At 47.6% G+C, this 15,332-nt stretch overlaps 1 protein-coding gene across 3 annotated transcripts; it reads right to left on the minus strand.

Moving 5' to 3' along the window:
* Positions 1 to 526: 526 nt before the first annotated feature.
* Positions 527 to 14,205, minus strand: LOC102525525 (glutaminase liver isoform, mitochondrial). Of its 3 annotated transcripts, none has more exons than XM_006218591.4 (18): positions 13,359 to 14,205; positions 8,764 to 8,863; positions 8,235 to 8,356; positions 7,482 to 7,611; positions 6,877 to 6,956; positions 6,629 to 6,792; positions 6,341 to 6,399; positions 5,070 to 5,102; positions 4,721 to 4,779; positions 4,138 to 4,204; positions 3,934 to 3,984; positions 3,538 to 3,714; positions 2,736 to 2,867; positions 2,534 to 2,626; positions 2,303 to 2,364; positions 1,705 to 1,781; positions 1,351 to 1,414; positions 527 to 1,205 (listed from the first exon to the last, which is right to left on the minus strand). In XM_006218591.4, the coding sequence occupies exons 1-18, from the start codon at positions 14,195 to 14,197 to the stop codon at positions 1,049 to 1,051; spliced, it is 2,466 nt and encodes an 821-aa protein (XP_006218653.4). In that variant the 5' UTR covers positions 14,198 to 14,205; the 3' UTR covers positions 527 to 1,048. The 3 variants fall into 3 exon arrangements, with proteins under 3 accessions (XP_006218653.4, XP_072828727.1, XP_072828726.1); XM_072972626.1 differs by lacking the exon at positions 13,359 to 14,205 and adding an exon at positions 13,116 to 13,206; XM_072972625.1 differs by lacking the exon at positions 5,070 to 5,102 and having other exon boundaries at positions 13,359 to 13,808.
* Between the last annotated feature and the right edge of the window lie 1,127 nt (positions 14,206 to 15,332).

Genomic DNA, 15,332 nt, shown 5'->3' on the forward strand with positions numbered 1-15,332 from the left:
TGCTGACTTATCAGAGTAACAGCCGTCCTTCCCCAATACCTTAGTGTTACAGACTCAGTCCCATACAGCTGCAGCTCTCCTAAACCTGAGCTCATCTGCCTTAATCTGCACACCTCTGACACCTGGTCAATCTGTTGGAATCATTGGACCCAGTTATAGCCATGACCAAAGGGGAAGAGACATTTGGGGCTTATCGAGGGAATTGGTGTTAGAAACTTTATTCTTGAGAAGTTCCATCTTCATTTTTGCTACAGTTGTAACTTCTAGAGGGAGGAGGGAGGCCTGAGGTCTTACACAGTCCATTTTGAGACCTGCTCAGACCCATTTGCCTCCCCTGGCAGAATACACGTAACCTAAAGCAGTATTGGTAGCTGAGGAAAACCTAGTGGGGTGAGTGAGTATGTATGTGAAATATGTGTTGCTTGGGCTCTGTCTGACTCTGTGGTTCCATCTTATTCTCCCTTTATGATGGTGATGCAGCTAGATGCTGCTAGGGGAGAAAGAGAAGGACTGGGTCCAGTAAAAATAATTTGTGTAATTAAAGTTTATTTGAGCACAAAATACTTTTTCTGTCTATGAAATTGCTGTTAGCAGTAGCAGCAGCACGTCCTGGCCAAGGTGGGTGGCAGATCTTTCCAGACAACTGAAGCCCGGTACATAGCTCCCCACTTCCTCTGTGGATGTATGTGCGTGCTTGGTATCTAGAGCCCCTTCACCAGAGTCTCTCTCATAATGGTTTCTTCAAGGAGAGGAAGAGGGGACCTAGGTGAAGACCTGGGATGATTTTGAGTGGCTTAAGCCATCAGGCTGTCCCTTGAAGAAGCCCCCAATCTCCATGGATAGCTCTACTGCCGGTGTCCATCAAGGCACTTCTCTGTACTCTGTCTGCTAAAGGAATGGGGTATTTTGACTCTCACAGAAAGCAGTGGCCTAAGTCCTGGTCCACACTGAAACAGTGTGGCTCTCCATAGCATGTCCGGTGGTTACGTGTTAAAGTGTGTGGCCAGCTCGTGCTTTTTCTTACACAGGGGCTGTGCATGCCCCATGCTCACACCATGCTCTCTAAGTTCTCTTTGGACAGGACCTCGGCTGCTGCTTCAGCCTGAGTCTCAGATGGTGTGTATGAGTCCTGGTAATCTTGGAGCAGTTTCACCACCTCCAGGTGGTTGAACTGCACAGCATCATCCAGGGGGATGTTGCCCCACCTAAGAGGAGGAACAAAGACCATGATTAGTCAAAGAAGATATCGAGAGTGCCCTGGTTATATACATAACTGTGGTGGCTGGAGCGCAGTGATGGGGAAGCTGCTGCCCACCTCCCATCCCCGCCTTTTAGCTTAATCCTACTCACCTGTCCTTAACAAAAGGATTCACTTTGCAAGCCTCAATCAGGAATTTAACAACTTCAGTGTGTCCTAAGAATATGGGCAGAAGGAAAATGAGAGGGTATAGATCCTGATTCTTTCGGTGTTAACATCAGTGTAGACCCTTGGTGGCTGGAGTCTGAACTAAGAGGGGAGAGAGAAAGGCCTCCTCCCATTTTCGCTCTTGCGGCACCCATTAGTAGTCAGCCTACAACTGAAGGGTGTCTGGACAGAACTAGTTGCTGCCCTTGGAACCTTGAGGGCCCACGTGAGGTGGGGTACTCTTGGTAGAAAAGATGGGCTTTAAGATCTGCTTCCCCTCTTATTTAACCCTCACATACCTTCAGCTGCGGCAACATGCAGAGCTGTGCGGGAGTCATAGTCTTTCTGTTCCATGTCCATGGCTGACAAGGCAAACCTGGGGGAGGTGCAAAGTAGCTGGAGTTACCCCAGGCAGCCTAGAATCACTGGTATCCTTCCTGAAATGGGGTCAGACTGGATGGGTTCCAGCAAAAGTAAAACAGAACTTATGCTAACATCTGTAGACCCTGTACAATCTATGTTCTCTCCCCAGATGAGACTGTTCTCCTGTATCAGAGGTGGGAGTGTGGTGGTTCCAGAAACATCACTGCCTACCTGTGGTAGGTGTCCGGGACGTACTTGTTGATGTTGGTGATCCATTTGAGGCAGGTAGTCCTACCTCCCTTCTAGGACTCTGCTTTCAACACCCAGGTTAATCATAACAATGGTTACCATTAATAAAGCTCTTAACACATGGCAGTGATTGTACTTAAAAAAAAAAAAGCACCTCATTTAAATGCCATCTCTGTCAACTCTGACTCTAAAGCTGAAACACTTAACGATTTTGCTTTGTTGACTGCTAATGAGATCTCTGACCAGGAGTATTTTATTGGGTCTATTTGGTCACAGTAGAAGTACCTTCGAAGAGCTGAGACATCTCCACTAGAGGCAGCAAATAACAGGTTCACCACAGTCTTGTTCTGGAAAACACATCGTACCTACCTGAGGTTAACTGTGACTTTTAATCCACCCATGCCCAGCTCTGCCCCGTCACCCTCCTCCACGGATGCTTAGCCAAGGGTTTTCCTGAAGTGTTACTGCATGTTCTACCCTGAAATAGTCTTGCAGGCCACCTGGGGTTTTCCTTACCCGAACTTCTCCCCCTTCACGCCGTGGGTCTAACTTCCGAGCACAGTGCCTCAGGTTGTCATAGTTGTGGAAGTTGAAGAGAGACACCAACTTCTAGAATTATAAGCCATAGAGATTGTTTACTTCCTCCTTGCTCCCAGGAGGAACTCAAAATTGATTTACTCATTCAAAAATGTTAAATACTGTATGCAAAGTGACTCACCTGGCAGAAGCTGACGCCCCTATAGCTGTTCCCCAGCTTGTCCAGTGGAGGTGACAGACACATCATTCCCATGACATTGGGCACCACCAGGAGGATGGCTCCTGACACCGCTGACTTGGCTGGCAGACCCACCTTGGGGACAGAGGTGACACAGGATGAGCTAGAGGTGCCCCACATCCAGGTTAACAAGGCAGTCTGTCCCAAGTAACTGTGGGCAAGGCCACACCCTTCTCAACCTCTGGGTTTGTTAATTAGTTTTTCTTACTCCTATCCTTCCCTGCCCCCTCTTGAATTTATAACTCAGTAAGGAAGTATGTATTATCTACTATGTGCCTGCCGCTGTGCAAGCCCTAGGACAGGGCCTCTCAGTTAACTTACGTTCTGCTGGTAGGAGATAGACAATCAACAGGGAAACAAACAGGAATAATCACAACTGATAATAACACATTAGAAAAAAAGCAAGGTGCTGTGACTGAGAATGATGTGGGAGGGGGAGAGAGGAAGACCAAAAAGACCTCGCTTTGGCAGTGACGTCCTGGATGAGACCTGGAGGAGAATCGTCAGCCCTGTGAAGGGCACAGAGGAGTGGTTCTGAAGCTGCACTGTCATGTGTTTACGTGTTTGGGGGACTTGGTGTGTTTGACAAACTCCCCTAAGGATTCTCGGCCTAATTGCCTGGCTGGAGGTTAGTGCATGAGAGGCAGGAACAAGCTTCCACCTCTCCCACTTCAGAGACAGTGTCCTCTCTTGGCTCTGGGCTCTGGGCTTGTTGCAAACGGATGGCAGGGCCAGAAGCACTCACGTGGAAGGCAAACTGGCCCGAGAAGTCGTACATGCCGCAGGAGTGCATGAGGCTGAGAGTGTTGCGCACTGCTTCAGCGCTCAGCACGCTCTCGCCTGTGATGGGGCAGATCCCGCCGTTGGCCAGGGTGGCTGCCATGACACTGCCTGATTCACAGGTCACCTCCACGGAGCACAGCTGCGGAGATGAGGCGCAGGTGAGGGTGTGGTGTGGGCCTGAACGCTGTGCTCTTGGGGGCAGAGCAATGTTCTTGGCACCCTAATCCTTCGACAAGTTCCCCTGGTGTTTCTGAAGGACACCAGACCACGGGAGACAAGCATCCCTCTCGTGGGTCGGAGCAAGAGGGCAGTCTGTCCTGTTCCCTTGACCCTGGGCTAAACAGCAGCGCTTGCTTACCTGGAAGTAGAGATCGAGGGCAGCCATCATGTCCACCCCTTTAGGAAAGCACTGCAAGGAAGAAGAGGGGAGAGCGTTTCTCTCCAGGCCATCAGCAGTCCCTGTCACAGTGTCAGGATTTCAGCCAAAGTCCCCAAACCCAAGTGCCCTTCCACCAGCCGCAGAATCTCCAGGGTACTTTCTCTACCGGCCTCTCCCAGTTACCTTCTTTTCCTTCAGATAATAGCCGATGGCATAATTCCGATCCCCTGTTTCCTTCTCTGACTGGAATCTGAAGCAAACACCCGGTTTAGTAATTGACATTTGAGAGGTGAGTGTGAGGAGAAGGGGGGAAATACCTTCCCTGAGAGGGACTAGATCACACATGTCAAACTAAATCAGCCCCTTTATAAATTGTCACGGTGATGCCGGAGGAGACTTCTGAACCCGAGCAAGCACTGGGCCCAGCTTTATTGTAAAGTGTGAAAAACAAAACCAAACCCAAAATAGTCTAGTTACCTAGTCTAGGAAAACGTGAGGTTTTTGGCTTTGAGAGGCTTGGTTAAGAAAGGGCCCAGTGCAAACTCTCACACCATCTCTCTCATTAAGTACTAAATAGAAATGGAACAAATTCTTTTTACAAAGTAGACAAATGTCAATGAAGGGACTCAGAGGAAGCTGGGAGGCCAAAATTCCCCTGGGAATTTTTCCTCCTAAGACTTCCTCTATCCTCCACCTCCTCCATTCTCCACATACACACACACACGCCCCAAGGTGCATTCAGCCGATCCTGTGAACAGGGCCTTACGTGGCATTGCTGAAACCCATGTATTCATTCCCAGCCATTTTGTTCAGATATTGCAAAACCTAGAAGAGAAAAAGGGGCATGGGAGGCACCTCGTGCGTGAGGACCCCTGCTAAACACATACAGGCTGACTAACCCTTCTGAACTCCTCAGTCCTGATCCCAGCAAGGACTTCAGGAGGCTTTCCTCTCTGAGGCCAGCAGGCTCCCACACCTCTAGAAATAAGGCTTCTGGTGTGGGCTGGTGCACCATCAAAGTGGGGTTAGAGCCAGGCACTGGGGCAGCTGGAGTGGATAACATGCCATGGAGAAAGACAGCAGGGGCTGAGCAGCAAGCAGCAAGGCTGACTTACAAAATCAAACTTCTCTGCTTTGTTACAGTCCATCTGCAGAGACAGAGAAAGAGATACCAGTATTCTAGGCCTAGGAGGTGGCAGAGTCGGTTAGGAGGAACTTGCGGAGTTAAAGTGTTTGGGCATGTGTTGCATTTTACAATGATTTTTTTTTCACAGCTGAGACTTTTTTTTTTAAATATCTTTGCATACCTAGTGATCTTCAAAACTAAACCACTTAGATTTTATTATCAATTAATGAGTACAGATAAGCTCATCCCATCTGTGAGTCTCACCCACCCCTGAGTCTCACTCCTATTCCCATCCTCAATGCCAGTCCTCATCCCTGACTTCCACTTTCACTTGCCTGATTCCAGTCCTGTCCCCAAGCCCCACCCGTATCCCTGACTCCCATCCCCGATTCCTTACACCCCAGGCTGGAGCCTTACTCTGTCCTAGCCCTGATTCCCATAGCTGTCTCCAAGACTAGCATGAGTGATGGGAATGAGAGGAGGGTATGTGTTGCATACAGTATACTGTGCAATTATACTGACCACTGAAATAAAGCTAAAGATTTTAGCTGAGAGTCAAGTCAGTAGGGCCTGTTTCGATGGGAATGGGATGAGGCAGGTCCCAGATACAGGGCTGTAGATAGAGCTGTCCCAGAGCCAGAGGGGAGCCTGAGCCTGGTCTTCCCTACTCCCCAATTGCTTCCGGTACATGTCAACTATAGTGTCGACACCACAGGGACTCTGACACCTGAGTCCCTTGTGGGGAGGGTTCCTAACACCACCATCCCCAGGAGGGGCTGTGATTGGCTCTGGGGTGTTGCTGCCCACACTGCTCTCAGGTTCTTGCTCAAGCCCTGGGAGACCTACAGCTGACAGGCTGGCCTGACTTCCTTGCTCAAGGCCAGCTCACAGTTCCAGGTGACGTGAATAGTTACCCTGTCTGGCCATTCACCCTTCTTTCCATGTGTTCCACACCCAGAAGTGGCCAATCGGTACCTAATAAAGCTGTCCTCCCCCTGTGTCTGGCATTTGGCCCTTGGTCCCAGGCAGAGGTCAGGACCTGCTCGCTTCCCTAAAGGCCAGGAAGTTCTGGGCTCCAGACTCATGGGAGGGAGCAGGGGTACAGTTCCTTTTACTAAAAACCTCAGCATAATTTGGGTCCCTGCTGTGCCCTCACTACCTCCTGGGCACCCTCAGAACAATCTGCCGAGAGAGATGGGCAGACATGAGGGATATAGCAAAGAGGGGGTTCAGAGAACAGTACCTTCTGGAAGCACTGACCTTGATCAGGGAGCTCACAACAATGGCACCAGCATTGACCATGGGGTTATGGGGGATCCCTGGGGAAATACAAACCCCCCAGAGTCTTATCAGCCACTGAGCAAAACCTCCTTTACAGCCTGCCCACTCTGCAAGGTAGACGGGAAAGATTTCTTTGCTGGGGAGGATGGAATGACAGAGCTGATGGGGAGGGCAGAGAAACAAACACACGAAAAAGGCTGGGGGGCGGGGTGGGGTAAGAAGAGGGCATCTGTCCGTGAGTCTGGTCTGGGCTCTGGGAGCACTCACCTTCCTCGTTGAGGGAGAGCTTGTTGTAGCGCAGGCCGCTGGGCTCCTTGCCCACAAACTTGTGCACGTAGTCTGTGCCCAGGGTGCTTACGGAGATGGCATAGGTGAGAGGCTTCACACAGGACTGCAGGCAGAAGGGGATCTTTGTGTGGCCCACGGAGTGCCTAGAGGCAGACAGGTGCCATGGAAGGGGTCAGACTGTGCTCTGCACCTGGGCCCTGCCTCCCCTTCCTCACCCAGCATCTCACCGCTGACCATCCACAGTGCACAGAGAGACGCCCCACAGGTCTGGATTTGACTTGGCCAGCTGAGGGATGTAGGCTGCCACCTGGGTACAAGTAGGGAGAGAAATAGACAGAATGGAGATATGGATGTGGAGAGAGGGAACAGTGCTGAGGATCAGGCTCAGGAGAATCTTTTAGATAAAAACTAATATTCTGTCTTCTGCAGGACAGCAGAGTTCCCTCCTTCCTGTTGTTCCTACAGACACCCAAGCCTTAAGTCCTAGAAGGCCTTATCTTCTGTAACCCCACTCCTACAGAGATGGCAGTAAAGCCTATGAAAGGTACAAAGAGAATTCTGAAGTCAGCTTCCCTTTTCTGTTCTGAGGCTCAATTACCCCACGGGTCTCAAAGTTCTACTGAATCCTTGTATCAATTGTCTCAATAAAAACTTCAGATTCCCTCACCTGCTCTAGACATCACACGTAAAATACATAAAGCCCTCGTCCCCATTGTTGGAAGTTCTGCTTCTCATCTCACATCCATTGGATTCCCAGCCCCAGGAGATCTCCGAGAAGCAAGGTGTATCTGGCCCAGAGCCCTTGCCCCTCCCTCAGTCCCCTGGCCCTCACTTTGCCTCCAGTGAGCTCTTTGGCATCTTCAAAGATGCGGTCCACATGGCTCGTGAACTCCTCAAAATCAGGAATGACAAACTTCTTTCGGAATGCCTGGGTCAGGAGCACAATGTTGCTGCTCACACACCTGGATCCCAGACACGATTGGGTTAGGGGGCTGGAGAGATGCAGCTGTGACTCACTCTGGAGCCATGGAAGTTGGGAATAAAGAAGGTGTGAGTGGTCATCAGATTTGGGGCCACCAGCTGTGTGACCTCTGGCCCATCACTTGATCTTTCTGGGTCTTAAGTTTCTTTGTCTCTAAAATGAGGGGTTGTAGTGACATGGAAAGATATCCCAAGACACAGTGTCTTGGAAAAGGACAAAAAAATAATACCTGAATAATATGTACAGTAGGTCATTTTTATATTTAAAAAATCCTAAATTATACAAGTATACTTACATCTATTCCTATGTGTATGTAAATGCATAGGACATTCTCTTGAAGATACCCACTAATCTATTAACAATGTTTACTTCTGGGAAAGGGGGCTGGGACTGGGGAGAGAGGGAAAGGAGGACATGTATTTCTCTACTATTTAAACTTTTATATGGAGTATATGCATATTCATGTATTATTTGTGTAATAAATAAGTAATAAAATGAAATAAGGGGTTAAATTATCCAATCCCCAGGATCCCTCCCTGCTGTTAGAGTCTTAAGTCTGCAGAACAGTTTTGAGAGTGGTGCCTTTGTTTCTGGGGCCCTCACTTTCGGAAGAGATCTCGGTCCAAGAGGCCACCACTGCTGGACTCTCGAACCATGTGGCGCATCTGGTTCATGCAGTCCCGGAGCCGGGGATCCGACGTCTGCAGTCCAGTGGCCTTCAGTGCCTTCAGGGGAAAGAAGCTTGGTAAGGTCAGCTACAAGGACAAGAATCTAATCCCAGTCATCTTTCCCAACTACTACAACAGGTGGAACAATGGGTTTGCAGACTAAGAAAGGAGGGAATGTAACAGCTCTGAAGGCCAATAGGAGTTTCCTGCCCTTTTTCATCAAGACAGCTAGTTTCTGAACCCCCTGGGTCAAAGTTGCAAACCAAGAAGGAGGGTTGAGTCACAGGGTTGAGCCATCCCACGTGGGGTGGGGATGGGCTTGCCTCATCAGCCTAGGCATGTGTTATCATTTGCTGTTCTTCATGAAGCAACCCGTTAGCTGCCCTGCTCTGGCCTAGCTTCCCTTTCCCAGTCTCCAGAGATCCTAAGGGATTAGTGTTCTGAGCAAGTAGAGAGGAACTCACAGTGGTGAACTTGTGGATAGGGATTCGTTCCTGTCCCTCAGCAATAGTGTAGAAGAGCAGATCACCCAGGCGGGACAGCATACCACTCTCTGAAGAATCACTGTTTGGGGGCAGAAACAGGGAAGGAGGAAAGGAACCTGAGAACTGAGAACTAGTCCTCTTCCTTGAACATGGGCTTATCAGTAGGTAGGTGTCCTCAGTCTACGCCTCCTCCCTGAACCATCTGATCTATCCCTGTAATTCCAACCTTCACATCTGTCCTGAGAAGTCTTCAATCTTACTCTCTAGCTTTCTTTTGTTCCTAAACTTCAGGCATTTATTTCTACTTGCCTTCTAGATGCTTCCATCTCTAGATGTCCCATAGGCACTGCAAACTCAACATGTCCAAGCCTGAGGTCATCTTACCTCCTTCTGTCTGCTCCTTCTCTTGTGTTTCCCATTTAATAGCATTACCACTCACCCAGGGGCCAAGCTGGAAACGTGGAATCATTTGGATAATTCCCATACCTTATACGTATAACCAACATCAGATAAATCTATCTCCATGATGTCTCTCAAATCCACCTCTTTCCTTTCTTCCCCTGTGCCAACATGGTGTAATAGAAAGAACCAGTTTGCCCCTTAATAGATGTGTGATCTTAATATGTCAGGTTATTTAATAGTGCTGAAGTATCTGTAAAATAAGGGTAGTAAAGTCCGCTTCACATGGGTGATATGAGGCTTAATTTAAATGACATTTTATGAAAAACTTTCACAAAGTAGGTGCTCAGTAAATCATGCTTCTTTACCATTAGCTCCTTTTCATCTGTTACCTAACTGCTATTACAGTATCTTGACTTGCAACCCATATTCTACAATGTGCCAGTTATCTTTCTAAAACCCAAGTATCATCTCTCTACTCAGAAACCTTTGCTAGTTCCCCAGTGCCTTCAAAATAAGTCCTTATTTCTTGGTATAGCATTTAAGGATCCTTAAAACCTGCCAACATTCCTTTCCTATTCTCCACCATGCCTCCATACTCTAGTTATGCCAGGTAGAAGTTGGCTCCCCAAATGGGCCAGGCATTGCCAGGCTTCCTGGCTTTTGCTTATGCTGAAGCTTCTGCATGGAAAGACCTTTTTCTCCTTCACCTGCACAGTCCTGCTCATCCTTCAAGATCCCAGATCAAATGTTACTAATTCCGTAAAGGCTTTCCCAAACCTCCAGATTTTGCTTATGCTGCTGGTATGACACAACATACTGTCTTGTTGACAGAAGACAGTCTCCTCTGCTTCACTGTTATGTCTTTGTGTTTCATGTATCTTTGTCTTCCTAGCATTAAGCAAAGTCCCTCGCACATAGTGGATCTTCTATAAAGGATTACCAAGTTGCCTTTCTACAAGGTTCCTATTCCCCAGAGTATCTCTTATTGGCTTTTAGCACCTAAAAAACCACATACTAAGGACTTCTTGGTCTTCAAGAGTTCTCCTATTAATATGTTAACAGATTTAGAGGAATTACTTTATCAAATCCTTCCAAGTATGACAACTATTTGAGATTAAGACCCTTCAAAATCCTTAGTCCCAACAATTTGACTTCCAGATAGTTATCATATAAGTGTGTTCACATACCTACAAGGTAACATTCAGTTATTCACTGCACTGTTAGTAGTAGTAACACTGGAAGCAACCTAAATGTGCATCAACAGGGAACTAGTTAGGTAAATTAGGGTATATTCGTATAATGGAATATTATGCAATGTTAAAAAAAAAGAAATGAGAGCATGCTTTAAAGATCAACAGGGAATGATCTTGAAGATGTGGTATTAGCTAAAAGAAGCAAGCTGTGGGACAGTGTTTATAGTATGGTAATTTTTATGCTTAAAAGGGAAAAATATGTTTGCTTTCTCAGGTAAAAAATATTTCTGGAAGAATGTATAAGAGACAGATAAGACTGATTTGTTTCCCTCTAGGGACAGGAAGCAGGTGCTGGGCAAGAGGAGTGGGAGGGATACTTCTCACTATATATATTTTTATATACTTTGGTCAATTTTTGGTGGGGGATAATTAGGCTTATTTTTTTTTTAAAGAGGAGTTATCGGGGATTGAACCCAGAACCTCATGCATGCTAAGCATGTGCTCTACCACTTGAGCTATACCCTCCCCTCTTGCATACTTTGAATGTTAAACCATGTATATTTTATCTACTGAATGTGATATATAGACTATGAGTATATTATCTATTGAAACAATGCATTAAAAAATAAAAAGTCTCTAAAGAAGCTTGGCATAGACTAGACATCTGTATGTTTTGGGCCAGGAGGAATACCAGGAAAGGGGGGCGTTTTCCTTTTCTGAAGAAATCCAGTTGTCACAATGAGGCTAGTGCTTTAGAGAAAAGGATCCATGTCATGACAGAAGGGAGGAAAAAGCTATCTGAGGAATAACTCAAGAAGAAAAGTACGTAGGAACACTTTGAGGGCAGGTCTCTGCGCCTGGAAGATGAAGGAAGACAGGAAATAATGCCTCGCCACTGAATGTACTGCAAGCCTTAAAAAAAACTGCATGCCCTTTGATCCAGATATGGATTGATCTGCAATATAATGTTGGGGGGTGGGAAACAAGCTGCAGAACAATGTATAAAGTATGATAATATTTGTATAAAAAAGGGATGTAATAGCAACATGTATTTGCTGATATATGCAAAAATATCTCTAGAAGGTATCAACATATCAATGAAAGATTTCTTGGGGAGCAAAACTTTCTAGAAATTTACTCTAAGAAATAATTGAACAAGTGCATAAGAATATATAGTAACCTAATTGAAGACTGGCTAAATAAATTGATACTTCATACAATGGAATCTTAAAATGGCAAAATGGCAGCCATTAGGATGACACCATCATGCATGCACACATTCAATGATATTAAAAGCTGTTCACAAATGGAAAAGATAGGCTTCAAAAAAAACAGAATACTATGATCTTATTTTTGTTAAATTTTATATACATATATAGGATATATATAAATATAAATCATAATATTAACTGGTTACCTCTAATAGTGGGATTTTTATATTCTTGATACTTTATTTACCTTGTTTTTCATTATCAGAAACAGAATAAAACTAAATATTAAAAAAACAATAACCCAAATAATGGAGCATTTTCTCCTGACTGCCCTCTTTCTCCACCAAGAACACCTCCCCCTCATGATGTCACACTCCGAGAGCCCATCCCCCTCCAGTGCTCTCAATTCCTTCTGCCCAAGGGAGTATCAGTCCAAGGTCTTTACCAAGAAGTCCCTGGGAGCACAGGCACAATAGGCAGGAGGATCAAGGTCCCTGAAAACACTTCCATCACCTGACTCCACTTGATAAGGAAGTGTGTGTGTGGAGGAACCAGGGACATCTCTTGCTCCCCATCCCACAGAATGTGTAGGGGTGAGGGAGGTTAAACCTTTGCTCTATTCTGCCATTTCTCTCAAGGTGATTATTTGGGAAAAGTTGGAGTGGAGAGCAGAACAGGAGAGAGGCCTTTTTTTTTTTTTTTTTTTTTGAGTTTAAATGTCTGTGTCTCCTTGGGAAGAGGCTGATGGAAAGGTGCAGCATAATAACAATTATTATTAATTATAAATAAATAATACCTTATTGATCTGTTACCTGTCAGGAAAAGGACTCCAGTGGTGGTAAGGTAGTGCTGTGTCTGTCTGGCTACCTTAATTATGTCTTTCTGAATGTCATCAACAGATACCAATGACAGAGGAGGTGACCCATTTCCTGTTCCTACTATATTAGAGCAGGGGCTACTTTGACGGTGTCTATGTCGGCTTCTGGGGAGGACAAAATTTCCTGCTCAGCTCTGTCTGCACCTCGAAGAGACCAAGTATTCCTGGGTGGTAGGGGAGAGGGGTGCAGCCTCTTGGGCAGAGTAAGAACCCCAGGGAAGCCAACCCTTTAAATCAGGGAGCCTGAGCAGCACTATAAGGGCTCTGACTGGCTCTGGTCTGGGAGATCAGAGTCTTGTGATTTTCCCCCCTATTATAAAGATTTTCCTCATTCATCAACCAGTCGGATCACCACCCTTATTCTACAGATTAGGGAGCCCTGATAACGCATACACCCCAAGTCATTCGCAAACGACACAGGCATGTACCTGCGCACCAATAATGCATCACACATTACACGCCGAAATAGATAGACCCAAGTACACTAGGACTAGGCAGGATGTTCCATACCCACGCATCTTCTAAAATACATACGAGGACCAGAGAGGAGAGGAGGGTGAGGATGCGCGGTGCACACACCGCCCTGCACTCAGACACGTGCACCGAGCAACACTCCGCGCCCACCTGCGTTCCCAGTTAAGTACGCACCTCGGACAGGCACCATCCCGAACACCGACCTGTCCAAACGCCTTCCCGGGCGGACGGCACGTTACCGCTCGAGCACGGCAGACCCAAAGCCCCAAATCTAAAGGAAAGGGCATTGCAGGCCAGTACGCGAGGAGAGGAGAAGGGAGCTGAGGCGCTCCTGGGAGTAGGGGACTCGGAAGCTGGTGAGAACGACAGTGGGGGTGGGAGCGAGCCTGTCCCCTGCCCCAGTCCCGCGAGCCTTACTGATCCAGGAGCTGCAGCTGGTGGCTGTGCGGCGTCTCCCGGCCCTGCGCAGCGGCCTCACTGAGTTGGTGCCGGACGCCCCCGCCAAGGAGGGGGCTCCGGCTCAGGTGACCCCAGCCTCCCCGCCGGCAGTGACTGCCGGCCCCGCTCAGCGCTTTCTGCAGAACCTTCATGGAGCGCATCCCCCCAGGGTGCCGTCCGCTCGGCCAGAGCGCCCAAGGCGTCTGAGCGGTGGCTGGAGGGAGGGGCGGAGGCAAGGTTGGGGGAGCTCCATGGGAAACTGCGGGGCCTGGGAAGTAGAGAGGAGGGGCCCAGTGGGTGGGGTTGGAGCTGGAGGACGGGCCAGTCCCTGTGACGCTCGGGCCCCACCAGGTGCACCCAATCGCCCCTAGACAGGAGAACCGTGAAGAGCGAACTCGATAGAAGAGAAAGCCGAGAGGCGGGGGGCTCGTGGAAGACAAGTGGGCGGTGCCTGAGGGTTGGGATGGACAACGCTCAGGTCCAATTATTGAGGAAGCATAAACTTTGGGGCGGAGAAAAGACGAAGCTATCCAATGAGAGCAAGGCGGTGGGCCGTCCGCCAGAGCCTGCGGATTCCTCCGCGCCCCGGGCCGCTGCGGCGGGCGGTGCGTGCAGGCGCAGAGGGCGGGAAAGCTGAGGTGGGCGGTTGCGAAGCCGGCTGAGCTCCGGAGGAGGCGGCGGGTTGGAGCGATGGAATTCCCGGAGAGAGAAGAGAGCGGTACCGCTCTACACTCAAATAAGAATGAGCCCTGTTCAAGAGGCCACTTAGTGACCTTCGACATTCGAAGGCCAGGCCCGACCTCAGTAACCCGCCTCATAGTGCGGCGTTGAGGCCAAAGGAACACCTAGTCTCCAGCACGGGGTGTTGGTGAGTGAGGAGTCAGCTGGCCGGAGATTACCCCGACCAGAAACAGCCCCTGGACACTTCAGTGAGATCACGAGGCGACGGAAAAAGGTCACCCAGGGTTGCTGGGGTGCTGGGTTCTCGTTTTAGCTCCACCAATTATTTGGTGGCTGTTCAGGACTTAAGTGTTCTTAACTCTGAGCTCTTAAACATTTTAAAAGCCGTTAGGTGCTCCCAGAATATTAAATGTTTTAATTGCTTGTCTCTTCCTCATGAGCAGAAAAGATGTACAAAAAGAATTTTGAAAACTAGGCAGATTCAGGAATTTTATCATTTTCAACGAGAACATTCTCCTGTATCTTCGCAGCGCCTAACACAGCGTCTGTATTTGTTAGGAGCACATGTAAATAATAGCTATTATCTAGGACTTAAGGTGTGCCAACCATTTTAGTCTAGCTTCCTCTTACCAGAGACCTAGAGAATAGTTATTATTAGTCCCATTTTGAAGATGAGGAAACTAAGACTCAGAAATGAAGACTTCTTTAAGATAATCCAGCTAATAAGTACCAGAGCTAGGACCCAAGTCTCACTATAAGGCTGTCTCCATCATGAAGCACTTCCCAAAACCAGCCATTGAATTATCCCAGGAAATGACCTCGTTCTAAAGAAAACATGTATCTGGAAGCAGTATGATACAGAGAGTTGTCTAGGGGCTGGCTGTGTCACAAAAGGCCACTTGCTTTTCTTTTTCTTTTTGGATTGAAATGAGTATCGGGGATAACCGTGGGAAAAAAATATCAAAACCATATTCTGGTTTGTTCTGTGGAGAGGCAGTTCTCATTTGGCTTGGTTAGGGTTGGAGGGTTTATTTGGTTTGAAACCAGTGGAGTGACCTTTCTTTTCTTTTTGTTTGTTTTCCCCTTCTGTAGCCTTTCCTTATCTGCCCTAGTTCTCGAATTGGTGGGACTTTAATTCAGGGACTCCGGTTTGCCCTGGGCTGCCTCATTAACCAGAACCTTAAGAAAGTTCTGGGTCTTAGTATAAACTCCAGCCAGCATTAGTTCTTCCAAATGTAGCAGGCTATTCTTATCTGGTTTCTTAAGAATGTT

The sequence above is a fragment of the Vicugna pacos genome, chromosome 12 (assembly GCF_048564905.1).
Source record: "Vicugna pacos chromosome 12, VicPac4, whole genome shotgun sequence".
NCBI lineage: Eukaryota > Metazoa > Chordata > Mammalia > Artiodactyla > Camelidae > Vicugna > Vicugna pacos.

Bases quoted from the DNA above. Each gene is read 5' to 3' on its own strand.
- LOC102525525 (XM_006218591.4), bottom strand. From the start codon at position 14,197: ATGAGGCGGGTTACTGAGGTCGGGCCTGGCCTTCGAATGTCGAAGGTC. The intron at 5,103-6,340 runs GTCAGTGCTTCC...CTGTCTCTGCAG, and splicing joins TTGTGAGCTCCCTGATCAAG to ATGGACTGTAACAAAGCAGA. The intron at 2,365-2,533 runs GTAAGGAAAACC...TGTGTTTTCCAG, and splicing joins GTGAAGGGGGAGAAGTTCGG to AACAAGACTGTGGTGAACCT.